Source organism: Balaenoptera physalus (assembly GCF_965194825.1).
Source record: "Balaenoptera physalus genome assembly, chromosome: 9".
Classification (NCBI taxonomy): Eukaryota; Metazoa; Chordata; class Mammalia; order Artiodactyla; family Balaenopteridae; genus Balaenoptera; species Balaenoptera physalus.
This window is the reverse complement of record NC_138888.1, coordinates 20487156-20507558: the sequence shown is the minus strand read 5'-3', so window position 1 is coordinate 20507558 and position 20403 is coordinate 20487156. Positions and strand designations below refer to the sequence as shown.

The window sequence follows — 20403 nt, the reverse complement described above, 5'->3', positions numbered from 1 at the left end:
TGTGCCCACCCTGCATAGTCTAGCACCAGCCATGCCCACTGTAGAGGTTCTGTCCATGAAGGGTAAGGAATGGGAGCAAATACATGAAGAGCCGTGGATGGGTGGACCTGTACTGTGAACCTCCTATAATCCTACCTAGCTACAAGTTGCCTATGTGCCAAAGGATCATGGGAAGCAACCCAGGTTAGAGCCAGATTTTGAGGGACTTACAGACCAGGCTTGATTCAGTAGGTGGTGGAGAACTATTATTTTTCTCCAAACCTGTTTTATTAACAGAATAACTTCAGTGAACTTTGTATCTCATGATGTACATGTGGAGAAACTGTTTAAGAATGATCAGTTACACAGTGGTATAAAGGATGAATGAGAGAGTGGTGAGCTGGCTGCTCTCAAAAGTTAGGAGAAAGAGCAATGTCGTATTTTAGATGTTCTACCGTTAGGATTAGACTTAGAGATTTATGCTTTCCTACATTTAAAAGTACAAAGAAGCTGAAGAGAGGAAAGCCAGAAAAGTAAAGTAGGAAAAATTTATATTCCAAAGAGTGAAAAGTGAGGTCATATTGAAAAGTGGCAGAGTTTAGATTCAAAAGCATAAACATAAGAGATGTGGATAAAAGAAGAGTTTAGAGATGTAAGAATGGAAATGCTATTTATTTCTTTAAAAATTGAAATTAGCTAAAAAGGATAGATTCTTAAATTGAAGAATCAAGCTAAAAACTCAGGACTGGCAGTGGTTTTGTTTCAGTGTTGTTCTATAATGTAATGACTGTGCATATTCCTTTTTCTCACCTGATTAGTGGATCTCTTAGAGTTGAATACAACAAATGAAGTTTTCAAACAGCACAAGCTGAACCAAAACGATCAGCTTCTTAGTGTTCCAGATGTCGTCAACTGTCTGACAACAATTTATGATGGCCTTGAACAAATGCATAAAAATCTGGTCAACGTTCCTCTCTGTGTCGATATGTGTCTCAACTGGCTACTCAATGTATATGATACGTAAGTGCATTTTTTCCCATTAAAATACAGTCATTGGGTGAAATATGTTGATAGTGCAAAATGTCTAAATTTTTAAAGTGAATTTTTAAGAAAATACTTTCTTTCAAAGTCCTTTTCCCAGTGGAAATATTTATGTTAATTGTTGAAAAGGAACGACTTTGCAAAAATTGAGCTCTTAACCAACAATAGAACAAAAAAGAATGTCCATCTATGATTTTAAGATTTTGCTTTAATTTATAAAGCCTGTCAAATTTGTAGTGTTTTTAGTCACCATGCTAGGGGAAACCTAATGGAAAGAAGTCCGATTTCCTTCCTCCATAATGTTTTATAGTATTTCTTTTTTCAAAAGACAAAATTTTGTAGTTATTGTTATTAATTTTAAAATTTGTTGGCTCATAATAATCCACTCTGCATTTCTTGTATGACAACTTAAGAGCAATTTGGCAATTAAAAGGATTTAATTTCTCTTTTGGTATTAGCTTTATTTATTACAGTGGTGGTTATGTGTATATATGGTGTTTTAAATAATTTATACTTTAGGACACTCCAATATCTGTAATTTAATTAGATGCTCACTGTTACATAAAGGGCACTCCCAGCTTTCAGCAAAACTCATTTGCCATTAATCTGGCTTTTTTAAATGTGACAATGCGTTTGTAAAATAATCAATTCTGGAAGGACCTGCTGTGGGCTGACATTTCTGAAACATTAAGAATTATTCATTCTTCTGGTAGGGGGTTAAAGTATGCAAAGATGAAATAAGAAAATTAGAACTATTGTTTTTCTGTCAGACTCTAAATTTTATTTTCTGTTAATTAGCTGTATGAAAATTTGTGCTTATCAGTTTTTTATTGATTTAGAAAGAAGATGGATGATAGTTCATAAATGCACGCATGGTTTAGCAGCTGACTGATTCTGTATAAGAAGTAAATGATAGATACAAGAGCTTTCAAGAGCTTTCAGTTAATTAAAATTTCATTTATTCTTTTGATTAGCAAAGTCTTTTATCTTTCAATACTGACAAATATCATAACACTGTCTTTTTTAAAAATAATCAAATAGCCATTGTGTGCTTGAGGCTCTTAATAAACTTACTGAAGAACAGATAGCATGGATCTCTGTTACCATGATGAATGTGGGCTTTACTATCTCCCTGTGTGATATCTTTCAGTACATTTCATTTTAATGCAAATTTTTATACTCCTAGGGTAAAATATGACTGTTAACATTAATTCACTGTTAAGTTGATCTTCAATTTTTTAACCCTCTAAGAGACATTTTCTATAGTAAATTCACTAAAATAACCAGTCAATTAGGTGTTTTAACTACAAAGCCTATAACTTAATTTTATGTCCCAGGAAGAATGCTAAAGTCATGGGATACTTAGTTAAGGACTTCATTAAGCTCTATGGAGTATGGTAGAGCCAGAGGTGTGTATTTTGAGCCATGTTTTAAGGAAGAACTGGAGAAGATGTTAAATCACCCTGCTTCGGCATTATCTGTGGCTCTAGCACTCTACTTGGGCTGCCTTAACAAAGTGTCACAGACTAGTTGGCTTAAACAACAGAAATTTATTTCTCATAGTCCTGGAGACCGGAAGTCCAAAGTCAAGATGTCAGCAGGGTTGGTTTCTTCTGAGGCCTCTCTCCTTGGCTTATAGATGGCTGTCTTCTCCCTGTGTTCCCACATGGTCTTTCTTCTGTGTGTGTCTGTGTCCTAATGTTCTTTAAGAACACCAGTCATATTGGATTAGTCCCCACCCTAATGACTTCATTTCAACTTAATTACCTATTTAAAGACTTTCTCCATATATAGTTGCATCTTGAGGTACTGGGAGTTAGGACTTCAACACATGAATTTTAGGTGGATGTAACTCAGCCCATAACACATCCATATGCTGTTTTCGCTGGACAGCCCAAAGGGAATAGTGCCACTTAGTTGGGAAGGAAGCAGGATGTGAAACATCGTAATTCATATTCTAGGGAGTTAAATGTTGGCATATTTTCACTTTCTACCATCAAATGTGAACACATGAGAAATGCAACACAGAGATACTGTTTCTTATTTAGAAAGACAGTATCTTGAAATTTTCCTTTTTAAAGGACAAAAAGCTTTTAGGATTTATCTCCCTTCCATGCCAAAGAAATATAGCAAAGACCATGCTAGGTTAGGACAGTGTCCGTTCAGTCGAATTTTCCACCTTGGAGAGGAATATCATGAATTAACCTAAGGAAAAATTACAGTTACTCATATGATGGTAGTCTCAGAGGGGCAGAGTTGATTACCTAAATTTCTCTAGCAACTATGACTTATTCCTTTATCCAAACAAGTTATTAACTGTTTTCAAGTCATTAGTTTCCTTTGAGAATCTGATGGAATTATGATCTACTCCATCCAATGCACCAGGATGTTATGGACCCCTAAGAAGTCTCTGAACCTTGGAAATGGTACCATGATCTAACCCGTCCATTCATTCAGTTAATCTGACATTCATCTATTAACCATATATTTTTTACTGCATTGCTTTGTGCAGTATTTTTTACTGCACTGCTTTGGTTGCAGCCAGACCTGGTATTTTCAGCCCTTGAAATATATTCAACCAGCTCTTGAAATAATGAGTGATGCACACACAGGAGATCCTAGAATTCTAGAAGCAGCAGGACTTTGAGGATCTTCCATTCTGCCCTCTTCATTTTACTGATTGAGAAACTGACCCAGTGAGATAAGACAACTTATCCATAGCCACCTACTGCATATTAGTAGTAGATATGGAACTATATTCAGCTTTTTTGATAATCACTTGATTATTCCTACCATACTGCCATATCTAAGAAAGATAGTACTTTATAAATTATATTGTTTACTATTTCTTTCAGCTTTTAACACGTACCCAACTCCTAATATTCTGAATTGTCTGAAAAGAGAGTCTATTTTCTTCTGTTGTAGAGGACAAGAATCCAAATTTTTGGTTCTGGTTGCTTTAAAACTTGGCAGCAGCTTAACTTTTGGCATCTCAATTTCTCATCTGAAAAATTGAGATAAAAATATCTGCTCTGCTTCACATACATAAGTGATTGTGAAGGGCAAATGAACTAATAAATATATAGAAAGGACTTTATAAACTATAAAGATAAAATTGATTCCATTTATAAGTTCACAGCCTCTCTCAGTCTTCATCTTCCTGGGCTAAAAAGTCTTAATTCCACAATCTTCCTTCTAAATTTAGTGGAAATTAAATTTGTTTAAATCAAGATTTAAAGCAGTAGTCTGGATTTCTTGGTTTAAATATTTTTGTCCCTGCAGAGAATATTAACCTCATTTGATACAGTGTTAAGTCATTTTTCCCACTATTCCAAGGTGGATATAATTTTATTTATAAGGTACATATCTTTCTGGTTGAATTAATTTCAAGAGTTACTTATGAAAACTATCAGGGAATCAAATACCTAAATATTGTGTTATGTCACTCACAATAAATTTCATTGACTCCCTCTTACCTTTCAAATTCTGATATCTTATTTAACATCAGAGCCCTCTATCATCTGGCTCCCTATAACCTGGACAACTTTAGCAACCATTTACTCTTGATGCAAGTTCTCACTGTACCTGATGAATCCTGCCTCTGGTGCTCACATCCCCTTCCTCTGTCCCCTTGTCTGGGCTTTTCCTATGATAATCTACTTTCTCTTAGTCAGGATAGTCCAGGTGTGTCGTGCCTTCAGTGTCTGATTTTAGACTTATCTTCTCTATCAAATGTTGTGAGACTAATAACTACTCAGACTAACCACCAGTCATTCATGACTAGTCAGCCACAATTACCTCATTTATGTCCATGCGTAAGATTGGTCTAATATTTTCTTATGATTCTCTAGTTGTTTCCTTGTCTCACCTCTCCAGCTAGTCATGGGTAGGAATCATGTCTTACACTTTTCTCTTGGTCCCTATGGAACATAGACCAATGCTGGGATCACAGTAAGCCTTCATAATCATTGATGGTGCCATGAATGGGTGGTTGACATTTTCAGTAGTCTTCCTGATGATGTTCCTTTCTGGTGTTGTCACCAAAGACTGGAGATCAGCCTCCAATACGTACCAGTTTGATCTTTTTTTCCCTTAAAGGATTACTTTGTCCTTAGCCACAGTCATGTACTAGTCTGTTTGCACAGCCTTTTGTTATTTTCTTCAAGTCTATTGTCTGATTGTGTACAGAGAATAAAATTTCCTGATTTTTGGAGGGAAGAAAACATAGTCTATTTTCGTGTGATAATTAGGAAACACCTAAAAAATATGAAGTAGAAACACACTTCACAGCATGGCTCAGTTTAAGGTTAATTTGGAACTAGTATTTCTATAATTGTGGGAAACTGGAATGAGTATATAAACTTTAGGTTTCTGCTTATAATGGCTATATTTATTTTAAAATTTAAGTATTAGTTATTTTATAGGTCAATTCTGAATGTTGTACACATACATAGCAAGGGTTCAATATGTTTGTTGGGTATGATTTAGTATAGATTATAAACTCTAGGCTATTGAGGGACTATTTTGAAAATACATTTTACCAATCCCTAAGCATGTTTTCCTTTTTTATTTATTTCATACTTTATATGTCATTGTATGTTTACAGAAACTTAATTGAGTATTTATAATTTGAGAATGAAAGATATCAATTAGTCGTAATAGTAAAAATATCAACGAACCAGACTTGAAATACAGTTTGACAATAAGGATATTTAAAATTAAAGTTACATGGTACAAATATTTATATGTTTTTAAATAGCATGAATTACTAAATTTTAAGTATTCATGTAATTATGTAAACATTTAGTTATAGGTTTTGAATGTGTTGTACTTGTGTATTGAAAACATACCATAAGAAAATTAACAGTAAAAGCTGAAACTGAAAACTGATCCTGTTTATATGAAATAATAAAGATAGAAATCTTTATATCTTGATTTTTTTCTGGACTGTGTGTTATTTCATAGCAAGGATCATGGATTAATTTTTGTAGCTTCTGCATTTCCCTTTCCCCAGCCCCAGGATCTAGTACAGTGTGACATTTGGTAAACAACTCATTTATTCTTTGATAAAAGACAGAATAAATATAACTCTATGCTTTTAAAGATAAAATTATTCTTCCAGTCAAATTATAAGTGAAATTGAAATGGTCTCTCATTGGCATAATATGTTTTGTATTTAATTATGATTTGATACTTCCCCAAATAAAGATTGCACACCTGTGTGTTTAAGATCATTGACTATTATAATTGCAGTAGTAATTTATAGAAACTGCATTGACAGAGATCAAAATCAATGAAGATGAGAAGTTTTTAAGTATTCAACAAGTTATAAGCCCTCAACCTATAGTTAATTTTCCAGTCAGTTTTCTTACATCTGTTTTTAGATATATCATTATACCTTTCTTGCTGTATTGTCACATGCATATTATATATATCTCTAGCTATTATTTTGAATCTTGCATTTATAATTATTAACAGATTTTAATTCATAGTGTTTATAAAAATGAAATATTTTTAGCTTTATAATTAGCATTTTCATTTTACTTTCTTTTGTTCTTCCTAGTTCATATGGTGTACGTAAAGTGACTTCAGGCTGTACGTTCTTCCAGACTAAGTCAAATATACTATTAAAATATGTCATGAACTTATGGTATGGGTTTAACATTAATTAATAAAAGTGAATAGAAAGTTGCATTTTTAAGATGCAATTTTTTTTCCGTTTAGCCTCAAGGAAATAGATATTCAGAACTAATTAGCATACTGTATACAGTTTTAAATGCATCTAACACACTGAGATTCTTATAATTTCAGGGGTCGGACTGGAAAAATAAGAGTGCAGAGTCTGAAGATTGGATTGATCTCTCTCTCCAAAGGTCTCTTAGAAGAAAAATACAGATGTATGTAAGACCTTTCTTATACCAATAATGTTTTTAGTAATAATAATGATAATAACAACTTATTAGAGACTTACTTTATATGATTTGCTAGTAATAATAGCTCCCTTTTTTTTTTTAACTCTGATCATACATGTACGAGGCTAGACAAAGGGTGTCAGTGCAAAGTGATGTGAATTTGTGTGAAATGGAAAGCTGATTATAGGATCAAGATGTGAGGTGCATTGATGGAGTAAGAACTGACTGCAGATTATATCTCATTTAATTCATAATTGCCGCATAATGTAGGCATTGTGATTTCCATTTTCCAGCTGAAAAAAATAATTCTTGGGATAGGTTAGAAATCTAGTCAAGGCTGTAGAGACAGTGAATCGTGGGGCTAGAATTAGATCGTAGATATTTCTGACTCTAAAGCCCAAACCTTTTCTATTTCCGTATGTTTCCAATGCTTAGGAAAATCAGCATGTACTAGAACTGTTACAGTCACAGTGAGACAAATAATTATATTTTATAGTATAAGAAAATAAAGTGATATATTTTTAAATTTCATTATATTTGTTCTTATTCACCAGATAAATCAGTGGTGACCTTTTAGCTGTCAGTTAATGAAGGGCATCTTGACATTTGGAAAGGGACAGGTTCGGGAGCCAGGGAGACCTGCCTTCGAATCTCAGCTCTACCACTTAGTGGCTGCTGGATCACTCTGGGCAGGTTACATGATTCCACTGAATACCGACAGCTAAGAGGTAGTCTTAAGAGTCCCATTTCACATTCCAGGGAGCTGCAATTTAGTGAATTTTCTTCAACAAAGAATGAAGCTAGTAATTCTTGCTTTGAAAGCAACTAGAGATCATATGTGAAAAGTACCTAGAAATAGCAGTTGTTGAATAAATGGTAGCAATTGCTGCTATGTCTCCAAACTCTTAATTACTGTACATTTTTTTGATTTAATTTTATCCATAAAATGTGAGTAAATGGATCCTGCCATGCATAGCCTCATATGATTCTGTACAGATATATCCATACCTTCGAGGGAGAGGGAGAGGGATATTTCATGAATAGAGAGATACCAAAAACAGGAAGATATTTGATCCCAGGTCCGATAAATTTTAGGTTCTTCATCTTCTGTGGACATACATTTTAAAATACTTTTATTTTCTGGGATGGCTGTGAGGCAATTGTTTTTGAATTCCAGGGCTAGATCATGGTGGCTTGTTTTTTTTTCGATAGTTTGACAAGAATGTCCGCGAAAATGAAACGAAAAGCTGACTGTAGGATCAGGAGGCGAGGTGCCTTGATAGAGTCAGAACCTAGTAAGCCATGCAGAAAAAGGCTTTGCACAGGCTTCTGTTTGGTGGCACTTTATCTAGAACTTAAATTGTCTTCAGCCTTATAATTGTCAGAAGATATAATTTTCAAAGCTAAAAAAGTTATTTCTATAATGAGTGGGAAAGAAAAATGTTAATGAAAACATCAGTGTATCAAATTAGAAAAGGACTTTAAAAAAAATCAGCTGTGATTTGGGGTTTTCATGTGTTCCTAAAAGACTTTAGGGTTCTCTGAAAGTAACAATTACGTTACGGTGCTCAGCTTACTCTGAAAAGAGTGAGAATCCAACCTCAAAGTTATCATGAATCTTATTAAAATGCAAGGGTGATCTGTTTTTCTAGATCAACGATTCCTCTTCCCTGTATTTTTCAAGCTGATTATTGGAGTAATCTGAGGCCAAAAGAAAGAGTTACAACATGATGGCTATAGTTTTAGAGCAAAAACCAAATTCTATGCAGTATACAGAAAATGTCTTTTATCTTCACACATACCTTCACACGTATTTCTGAAGCATATAATTTTTCAAATGAAGAGGTATTTCAGCATACATGTACTCATACACTCGTACTACAGTGGACACACTTTCTACAAATGTCGGGAAACAATACTCTGTATAATTCCACATTGAACTTTCAGATTATAGCAGAGGAAGCAGAAGCCCTGCAATGAAAATTTCTGATATTTAATTTAATCCATGAAGTATGCCATTTAGAACTTAATCAAATAAGAAATCTTTGGGTTGAAATCTTTAAATCTTTCCTCAGAGTATTGAGACTCTGGAAATATTCTGGGATTTTGTTTTGTTTTTTACCTTGAGGTCCTTAGCAACTCTGATTCCAGTTTTGATTTCCCCAGTGGTATCAGAACACTTCCTCATTATTATTTTCTTTGTTGGAATTAATATTCAAGACACTTCGCTCTCCAAACTCCATGGCAGAGGTGCTATTCTGGGTCAATTGGTATCCATCTGAACGCTGATTTTGCAATGGCTTACGTCAGTGTCTTTACCCTGGTGACACCTTCTTTTCTCTTTGTGCCTTTTTGAGAATGTCCCTTGATTAGGTTCTAACAACGCTCTGGCCTTCCTGCTTGTAACTCAGTGGCTTCCTTGCCCCATCAACAACACATTTACAAAGATCCTTTTGAATGGCCTTTTGCATCTCTTCTGTGATTACTTATTGGGACTTGGGTTTTAGATTGGAACATTCCTCTGATCCATCCCCACATCCTGATACTCCTTTTCGTATCTGACTGTAACATCAACATGTGAACTTTCATAAGAATTCAGAAATATGTCAGAATGTTAAGGAGTCTTTTCCCTTATGTTTTGTGTGTAGTTTTACCTAAATAGTGGCATAGTAGTATAGCTATCTTCCTCAAAAGAGGAAAGCTGGGCATGATTGATGTTGCTGAACATGTGCACTTCTCTCTACAGATTATTATCATTCATATGCATCAACTTTGTATTGACTTAGGAGGCCTCTTCTCAGGAACGGGTTTACAATGAGAATCATAATAAGAATCCTGGATAAATACTTTCTGGCTATGATAGTCTTATTTTTGACAAATGAAAAGAAGCAAGTAGAACTCTAACCAAATCTAAGAGAACAAATGATAATAAAAATTAAATGTATTTTTGTTGAATTTGCTTTCCCTATGTGTGCTTATAATTAAAGTCATACTTCATTATAATTACTGTGTCAGTATCACTGAGCTTGGTTTAGTTGTTTGAAAATTTACTGTTGACAGTGTTAGATCTAGCCTTATTTCCTTAAAAAAAAAGGAATGATACCTTTTGATCTGATATTCATTTATCAGGTATTGTTTGAAATTGGTTTTTAGGATCCAATAAATATTTACTCGGCGTTCTTTTTTTCTTGGAAAACTTCACATGAAAACCATTTAGAATTTGTGTGATTTTGAATTTTTAGAACTTGGAAATTTCTTTCCAAAAAGTATTAGTTTCTATAATGAAGTGGATTGTTTTAACATGAAATTTCTCCCTACTCCAAAAGTAACTTATTTGAATATATTAGCTTTGTTGCTGGAAATATGGTAATAATTTTCATCTTTAAAATACTGCAAGTGATGAAAAGAAGATAAGCCAATTCTAGAAGGAAGAAAAGAGTTTTTATTTTACTGAATCAAAAAAATTTTAAAACATCTTTTTTTTAATGAGTAGAAAAGCCTAAGAACTGTGTGAAAATATGCATAAGTTTTCATTAAGTCCTTTACATTTGAATTAATGTATTTTATGACATGAAATGATGTAAAACAAAAATAATTTTTATCACTAATAAGGAACGAGACACTGATTGGGCCTAAAAAAATAACCCCTAAAAATAAAAGACACCTCCTTATACTGTTTAATGTTTCTTATGCAAAATAGATTTGAGTATAGAAATCTTTAAAAGAAATTAAAATATATATGTTTAATGAATATTGAATTTAGGAGTGAATACAAAAAGTTGATAAACAAATCTTTTCAAATTTGCTACTTAAGATACATTCATTCCTTTAACAAGTCATAAAGAAAGCTGTCTGTCTTTTTCAATAAGAAGGGAAACCTTATTGAGACCACTGAACGAACCCACATGCATACGCTGGACCATTTAAAAAGAAAATTTGTATTTATTGGTCTGTTTATATGTATTTACATACTGCAGTAGATCGTTTTAGGAAACATGTAGTTAACCAGTTCCTGATTACAAATATGCAGAATGTTAAGGTTGTCAGAATTCAGGCGACAACTAATGTAATTCGTGTCCCCATAAGTTTTTTTTTAATCTACGTCATTCATTCCACATAACCAAAGGTATATTTTACTTAAAATTCCAGAATAGGCAGATGGAGGTTAACCTCTTGCCTCTCCTCCTTGTAGATCTCTTTAAGGAAGTGGCTGGGCCCACGGAAATGTGTGACCAGAGACAGCTTGGCCTGTTACTTCACGATGCCATCCAGATCCCTCGGCAACTGGGGGAAGTAGCAGCTTTTGGGGGTAGTAATATTGAACCCAGTGTTCGCAGCTGCTTCCAACAGGTAAACGTTCCTGAAGGATCACTGGTGTATAGAATGTGTGGGGAATGGTATTGAGGATATTCTGAGAAATGGAACAGGGGACTTGGGCTGGAACCAGGTGGCAGAAGACGCTGGTACCATCCCAGTAAGTTGATTTTATTTCCTAAGGCACATCTGATTCAAGCAACAGCAACCCCCTCAAGGAGACTTACGGTTCCTCAAGGGTTAAAACCTCAAATCTTTAACGTTAAAGTGCCATTAGATTGCTATGATTTGGCCCTGCTTTTGCCCCAGCCTCATCTTGTACCACTGGTCCCCTTGAGCTTTCCAGCCGTGCTGTTTTAGTTCCTTCATTCCGGCCCTAGTGCCTTTGGACATGTGCCCTCTGTTTAGAATGGTCTTCCTTACCCTCCACCCACAAACTCCCTTGACATTGCTAATCCTTATTCGTTCTTTAGATCTTCCCTTAAATCTCACAGCCTCTGAAAATCCTTCTCTGACTCCTTCAGATGAGGTTATGTGTCCCTACTATATTCACCTGAATCTCCTCTGCCTTCTTATCATGCTCATTAAAATTGATAATAAAAACATACTGAATTATATAATTACTTGTTTAGTGGTTTTTTTTCTTTTATATAAACCTAAGCTCCATGAACAAGGACTGTTTCTATCTTTTTACTATTGTATCCCTATGTACAGTGCCTTGAACATCATAGCTACTTAATAGATGTTTGCTAAATAAATGAATAAAAATGCCCTGACCTCCTTGTAGGCAAGATTTTTTAAAAATGTAAGTTAAAAACGTTATTGAAATTGCACTCTTTTCTTTGAGAACATATGTACAAAAGGAGAATGATGTACACAAGTTTTATACTGATCTAAGTTACTGACATTAAACTGGAAAAGCACGTTAGTTTCTTTTTTGATGCTTACTGTGTAGAAAAGCATTTTAGAAATGCTTCTACCGATGTTATAAGTATGCATAAAGTACAAGCCTACAGATATTTTGCCAAGGCATGTCTAGTGATTTATCATTGCTGAGGAAAAAAAATGCTCACACCATCTCTTTAAGAAGAACTGATGTTATGGTTTATTACATTTTATAATGGCCCTTTTTCTTGTTTTAGAGATACAAAAAGTACCAAGTGAAAATTCTAAATATGATTCTCATATGTTCTGGTTCATAGAATGACCTTGACAACAGCAGGAGAAGGACATTGGTATGAATTTAACTTTGCACAAGTGAAAATTACTTAGTATTAAGATTTAAAGAGAGACCAAGACATTTTATACAATTTATCATTGATACATTTGGAAATCCTGCAAAATATATTCATCGTAATGTGCTCCTGGTATGATGTAACAGGACTGGAGCAGGACAAAGAGATAACAGTTTTTATTGGCATTTATAATGGCCTTCAAGTTTAGGAAGTTATCAGTGAGTCTTTACTTTCTCAAATGTTTACTGTTTTAGATGAATGAGTTTTATAGTTTTAAAATATCTATGTGAAGAGTACCTAGAATTGTGTGGGTTTTGATTTTGTTTTTTAAATCTAAGTCTATTAAGGTATTGCGATTTTTTTCTTCTTCGTATATGACAATTTCTTCTTTTTCTCTTTTTAAATTTTAGAATTTTTTTTTCCTTGAAGAACCTTAAATATTTAGTGATTTAACTGACCTAGAAAGAGTTATATAAACTCTCTTTTTACTTTTATACAGATTTTCAGAAGGTTTTGAAGCAACAACACCTGCTGCAATTTAAATGAAGGCATTTTCTTCACTTTTAACATTTTTGTTTCTTCACCAGAATAACAACAAGCCAGAGATAAGTGTGAAAGAGTTTGTAGACTGGATGCGTCTGGAACCACAGTCCATGGTTTGGCTGCCGGTTCTACATCGAGTGGCAGCAGCTGAGACTGCAAAGCATCAGGCCAAATGCAACATCTGTAAAGAATGTCCAATTGTTGGCTTCAGGTAGGCTGATTTTCTACCAGTGGTGGTAGGAGGCTATTTTCTGTTCTGTTTGTATAGTTTCAGTGTATGTCCATCATTCCTTCCCACTTATTCTCATTTGGGGGTTTGCCTCCTGAAGAAATGGGATGCTTTTAGCACATTCAGTCCATCTGAAAATGGCATTCCCTCAAATAGCCAATACGTGAAGCTTATTTTATTATTGTTATTTATACTGTTTTGCTCCAGAACCAGAGATCTTTCTGAGTTTCTATTTACATAGGTTACAGAAGTGTTCATGCATAATAATTGCATGACTCATTATACATATATGACCCTGATGGAAATTGGTGATTTTCTAAGACTTTGGGGTCAAACTTGGTAAGCAGGAGTTTAGCATTTAAATACTAACTGAGAAGTAATCAAATGACTTCATGTTACTTCGGCCAAGTTTGGCATGAAGTACATTAACCCGACTTTCACACAAGAAGCCTTTGTCAGGGAATTTTGAAACTCATTTTTTTTTTTAAATTAATTAATTAATTAATTAATTTATGGCTGTGTTGGGTCTTCGTTTCTGTGTGAGGGCTTTCTCTAGTTGTGGCAAGCGGGGGCCACTCTTCATCGCGATGCGCGGGCCTCTCACTATCGCGGCCTCTCTTGTTGCGGAGCACAGGCTCCAGACGCGCAGGCTCAGTAATTGTGGCTCACGGGGCCATTTGCTCCGCGGCATGTGGGATCTTCCCAGACCAGGGCTCAAACCCGTGTTTCCTGCATTGGCAGGCAGATTCTCAACCACTGCGCCACCAGGGAAGCCCTGAAACTCATTTTTTATTTATAAGTGATAATTTAAATTTTGATGTGTCAAGCTAATAAACATAACTCTTTTTTCTTCTTTCATTTTGCATTCACATTCAAACATTACAGAAAATCTTCTAACGTGGATATTTGTCTTCTCATTATGTTGAAACAGATGAAAACATGTTTTAGAGACTTCAACTACAAAAATTAGCTTTTTTTCTCACTTGGGAGATGGTTTCCTTAATTTCCTTTGTGAAATTTAAGATTCTCTTTGTTCTAATTTGGAGCTAAAATACTAAATAAGCAAATTCCACATTTGTAGCCAATATAACTTTTATTTTCATGGTGATTTGGACGAATGAAATTCCTTACCACAAGTGAGTGTTTTGGACTATATAATAGGCTTTCAAGCCAATGAATTTTCCTTTCTTCTCTCTAGGTATAGAAGCCTAAAGCATTTTAACTATGATGTCTGCCAGAGTTGCTTTTTTTCGGGTCGAACAGCAAAAGGTCACAAATTACATTACCCAATGGTGGAATACTGTATACCTGTGAGTACTGAGCCAGTGTTTGTTTATTTGGTTTTGCTTTAACATACTGCTTTTGAATTAGCTAGTGTCTAAAAGTATTCAGTTTATTTATACCTAACTTTATTTGGAAAAAAATCCCTTTCAAGATCACTTAACCATATATTTTTTGTTGTTTTGTTTTCTTTTAAGCAAATATATTATGTTGAATTTATTAGCACAGAACAGTTATACTTTTTTCAGAAAAATTAATTTATTAAATTTTATTTACATCTGTGTTTTAATATTAAACTTCGCATTCTTGGTAGCAAACTCTTTTAAGAGCTCACACTGACCTACATTGAAAATAATACTATGTGATGAGAAATTGTTTCTTTAGACATACTTAAAATATGTTTATTGTATTTACATTAACAAAAATGTAGAAAATTGGAGAAAGTAAAAAATTCATAAATCTAGCTCCTGAATATACTACCTAGCAATATTCTTCCATATCAGTGATTTTAAGATTTTATTTTCATATTTCTATAATTTTAATACTGCTTTTTTCACTGAACATGTTGTATAGTAAGTATTCCCCCATGTTGTCCTGCAATATAATCTTTCTGTGTTATAGAATGTTTAATTGAGTGAATTACTATAATTTATCTAACCATTCTGTTAAATTTGGACATTTAGTTTATTTTCAATTTTCTGATTTTATAAGCAACACTCATAAATATTATTGTGAAAATAGCTCTTTCCATATATTACATAAATTACATTTCCATAGATGGAAATGATCTGGGTCAAAGCACTTAGAAGTAGATGATCTGGGTCAATGGCCAAAATACCTCATGTCAAGTTATTTTCCAAAAGAGGTTTATACCACTTTACATTACTATCACACTTTGTTAATGCCTCACTAGTATTGGATATTGATTCCTGTTGTTCCTTTGATCTAAAATATTTTTTTCTGAAGTTATCTTCATTTTCTGTTGATCGCTATTTTTTAGCTTCTTTCCAAATAGTGAACCAAAATTTATTCATAGAGCTGTACCTTTTCTTTGGTTTAGGGAATTGAGTTGCTTTTTGGGTCATAAATTGGCGGAAAGGCAGCAATACTTACAAAATATACACATATAAATCTCACTCACATTCTTAGGTATCTTATCTCAAATAAATAGGTACCGTATATGTGGAGAAAAAAATCTCTAGAATGTTGCTGAATTATAATAGATGAAATACTCATAGCGCATAATAACTTTAACTAGGAAAAAATATCCCAAGAAAATTTGTGAAGCACCATTTATTACTATGATTAACATATTCATTCACTCAACAAAAATATTGAGGACTTACCATGTGTCGGATGCTGTTTTGGGCTCTGATAATTCATCAATGTACTACTAAGATAGACAAGATTACTGACTCTCCTGCTATTCTGTTTAAGAGGAGGAGATGTATGACAGAGAACAAGGAAACAAATAAACGAGATCATTACAGATTGTAGTAAGTGCCTCTAAAGAAATAAATGGATAGTAAGGTAGAATATTAGGGGAAGCACTTTAGATAAAGAAATCAGGAAAGGTCTTTCAGAGAAATTAACATTTTAGTTGAGCTTGAAGGATGAGAAAGAATCAGCTGTGTAAAGAACTGGTATAGAAGAGTATTTCAGAAAGAGGATCCAGCACGGTGGTCTGGAGGTGAGGAAGAGGTTGGCATGATTAGGGCACAGAAGAAAGTGGAGCTTATTATTCCCCAAGGGGGGTGTGGTGGGTAGCACTGGCTATTTGAAAAGCCAGAGCAAAATGAACTTGTGGGCCCCCTTGCTAAAAATTTATTGTGACTTTCAAGATGGCAACAACAGAGCATTAAGCCAAGCTCAGGAAACCTCTGAGTGTGGGACCCTGTGCAGCTGCACAGGTCACACAACCACAGAGCTGGGGGTGGGGAAGAGGTGAGAATGACTAGGGAACAGAAAGAAACTAGAGTGGATTTCACAAAGAGTGGATTTCTCCCTTCACAAAAGGGAGAATGAGATTGGTAAGAGATGGAATGAAAGAGAATTGCAGATATCAAGCTGTGCAGACCCTGCTGGTCACTGTAAGGTATTTGAATTGGGGAGAAATATAGTATTGAAATTTGCATGATCAGAGCTAGAAATTTAGGAAACTGATGATAAAGAACTAATGTCAAAATGGGAAAAATCATAAGGTAAGTATACATTAAAGATGTATAAAAAAATGACTACATATTTAAAGATGTATAATGTCAGTAAAGGTGTATAAAATTACTATTTTCCTTGGTCTTAAATACAATAATTGAAAATGATCTTGCAAAGTACCCACACAATTTGAAATCTACATCTCTTCAACATCAATCTATGGTCAGTGGGGGTGAGCTTGAGAATCACTGATATGCTGATGAATTTCACTCCCCAGCTATCATTTTAAAATAAAATCTGTAAGTTACCCAAAGCTCTTCTTGTTACCTAGTCTTTGCAAAGTCACCATTATCATATCTAAGATTACAGCTTACCCTGCATTGTACAGGATGGCTTCCTTTTTGCAGATGTACTTTGGGAGGTTTTTTGCCCCTTTCTGGGGGTTGTGTAGTGATCTTTTTTTTTTTCTTTAATTAATTAATTTATTTTTATTTTAATTTTGGCTGCGTTGGGTCTTCATTGCTGCACACGGGCTTTCTCTAGTTGCAGTGAGCGGGGGCTACTCTTCGTTGCAGTGCGCGGGCTTCTCATCGCGGTGGCTTCTCTTGTTGCGGAGCGCGGGCTCTAGGCGCGCGGGCTTCAGTAGTCGTGGCTCTTGGGCTCTAGAGTGCAGGCTCAGTAGTTGTGGCGCACAGGTTTAGTTGCTCTGTGGCATGTGGGATCTTCCCTGACCAGGGCTCGAACCCGAGTCCCCTGCATTAGCAGGCGGATTCTTAACCACTGCACCACCAGGACAGCCCTGTGTAGTGATCTTAATCAGCAGCCTGCCTACTCATAAATCATCTCTTAGGACAGGTTATTTTCTGCATTTGATCCCAGAACTTTTGATAAAATGACTAGAAATATGTATAAATTGAATCTTTGAAAGGCATACTGTTAAATTCAAATTGTAATGAATTACTTGATTTTACTGCTTTCCAAAATTACTTTCTTAAGTGAGCTTTATTTATGGTGCCTTCATCTTTTACTCAACGTTCCCTAAACTCATCTGGTGTCTGCCTTATAAAATGAACTCAAATATGAATTTTTCAAGGCAGTCATAGTAAGCACTGCTTAAGTGTTAAATGGATTAGACCTTTCTGTATAAATCCTGATGTTGGCATTTCTCATAGTGCATCTCCGTTTGTGGTTAGGAAAATGCTCTAGTCATATTACTGACTTGATTTCTTTCCTGTTCAATTTTGTTTTCCAGCTGATTCTGAATGTTTCTATCGTTAAAAACTTTCTGAAGTTTAGAAGTCTTATTTTAAACCCTCAAAGCTCAAGAAATATTTCTTGAAACATATCAGCTTATTATATATGATGGTGTTTGTCTTTAGATGTAGAAAGACTAATGGTGTATGAATTAGCTATCATAATTTATGAAAGTATTTTATGAAATTGATAATAAAACATTTATCTACAGACATGAAGTAGAATTTTTCTTTTGCTAGGAAATGATTTTTTAAAAACTCTTATTTTCCCCTTACCACTCTATAATCCAAATTTGTACATTTAAAATTCTTTCATTAGGCCCAAAAAGAGTTCATCTAAAACAGACAGCATGACATAGACTATATTTAATGCTTGTTACCATTGTCTCTCCATTCATTCAAATCCCACTTTTGCACAAAAACAGCTTGACTCTTACTTTGTGTGTGAAATCTTCCCAAATTCTTCCAGCTTCCCCTCACCAAAACACATCATTCTGTGGCCTCTAACAGTAGCCCCTACTTTACCAATTAGTATTTGATTCTGTGTTATCTTGTATTGTTTTCTGTGTTGGTGTTTTTGCCTCCTCAACTATCTTTTTAATTCCTTGGGACAAGGATGACTCATACTTTTCTTACTATGCTTAGTTAATTCTGGTACATAAAAGCTAAATGTGCTCATATATGACATTATAAATACTATTTATAGAATATTAAAGCTGGAAAGAGTCTAAGAAATTAACTCATCCTTATTTTTTAAAAAAAGACTAAGTCTTAGAGAAGGTAAGTGATTTGTTCAAAGTTAGTGGCATGGATTTAGTGGTTTAACTCCATTTGGGGAATTTTCTGTATGCTTGCTGGAATATTATATTTGTTGAGTACCTGTTATATACCAGGCATTTTGCTGGGGACTAGAGATACAGAAAAAATATAATGAAGGAGAAAAAGTGGTCTTTATGTGGACAGATTCAACAGGACTATATATATTTTTTGAAGAATAAGTAAGCTTATGGATCAAGATAATATTCAAATTTTTTTCTTGTTTTCCGTGCACTGTATGTTTGAATTCTGGGATTAACATTTATTCTAAAAATAGTTACATTTTATATCAAATTTTAAGTTTCTTTTTTATTGGAATTAAGAGTTTATGATCATTTAATTTCACAGTGAAAATTACCGTAATTGGATCTTTTTTTAAAAAGTCTATATTCTCTGTTGTAAATAACCAAATTTAATTCAAATTAGAAGCGTTTTTATGTGTTAGGGCATAAAGTAGATAGTTCTTTAAATTAGAGAGCGAGGGTGATGAATTTCACATATGACTTATAAGAGTTCATGCAGTTGCTGACAGTGAGAGAGAGCTGGATAGGGTTAAATATGAATGAAAAGGGGAACCACTTGGAAATGCTACTGGGGGCAACCATGAGTCACCAAGAGGTGAGTAAATTGGCAGCTCCATTGCCACAAGAGTGCAGCTGAAGTTGGTTGGCAAGGATTTGCAGTCCGTGACTCCATCATTGCTTAATGGCTTTGGAATTAAAAGATGGTAGGTAGAATTGAAGGCCACGGGCTGCATGATTCAAAGGTGTTAATGGTACTGGGATTGATTTGGGCTATCCTCATGTTGAAGAAACCAAACGGGGTTGAGGGGCTAGAGATCAAGATGATGGGGGCAAGAGTTAGGAGTAAGAGTCAGAAGGTTTGAGTTAATGAAAGTTTTTTCCAAGTTAAAGATTTGGGATTGAAAGATGTTTTGAGTTATGATGAAGCCTGATGTGTGGCCAGACCCCAGTATGTGATAGAAGTGGGACATAGGAGGTTTTGGAGATGAGATGGTGTTTAGAATATCATCAGTTTGTCTTTAGAAGTGACAGAAGTGATAGCGGCGTCTGGCCAAGTGCTGTCAAAGGGGAACAGATAGGCATATCGGTTTTAGTAGATGTTAAAGGTGAGGCTAAGGGGGAAATAGTGTAAACCTCCTTTATTCTTGGCCTTTGATTTTACAGCCCATGATGGAGAGGATTGTAGGGGAGATGGTGTTATCATGGGAGCAACAGTACTCATCTCGTTCATAACTGCAATATGAAATTGCAGTTATGAACAACATGTAGGGGAATGTGTTCATAAGTAGAATACAGACTCATGCTAACGGCTAACAGGAAAGAAAAGTAATTAGAGGCTGTATGCATCTGCTGAGGGGCAGTGGCCCAATCCATGTTGGAAAAGTGGGGAAGTGGGGAAAGTCAATAGAGAGAATACTTACCCATTGGTAAATATAGCTATCAGGAACTGAAGCAGTAGCCCAGATAGGAAGATGGTTTGAGAGTCATGTTAGCTCAGGTAGAAGGGATGAGATATTTGTAAAATTTTGTTGCTAGAAAGGTCAGCAATATCAGCTACTCCCAGCATTCAAATTGTTGGGGATGGAATCATTGCAAAATTCTCTGCTTATGAACTGAGTTTGGACA

General features: G+C 34.8%; 1 protein-coding gene and 1 long non-coding RNA gene across 14 annotated transcripts in view; one reads left to right on the top strand and one right to left on the bottom strand.

The window, feature by feature from the left end:
• UTRN (utrophin) overlaps positions 1-20403 on the top strand; it is a 496228-nt gene that overhangs the window by 426818 nt on the left and 49007 nt on the right. For all 13 annotated transcript variants that reach the window (XM_082474349.1, XM_082474346.1, XM_082474342.1 and 10 more), the window contains 5 exons: positions 798-999; positions 6832-6917; positions 11125-11282; positions 13069-13235; positions 14452-14563. In XM_082474349.1, the coding sequence (XP_082330475.1) occupies positions 798-999; positions 6832-6917; positions 11125-11282; positions 13069-13235; positions 14452-14563 (725 nt within the window). The remainder of the gene's footprint in view (positions 1-797; positions 1000-6831; positions 6918-11124; positions 11283-13068; positions 13236-14451; positions 14564-20403) is intronic.
• LOC309667011 lies at positions 13759-14444 on the bottom strand. Its single transcript, XR_014267473.1, has 2 exons — positions 14132-14444; positions 13759-14095 (listed from the first exon to the last, which is right to left on the bottom strand). It is a non-coding gene; the product is annotated as an uncharacterized lncRNA (long non-coding RNA).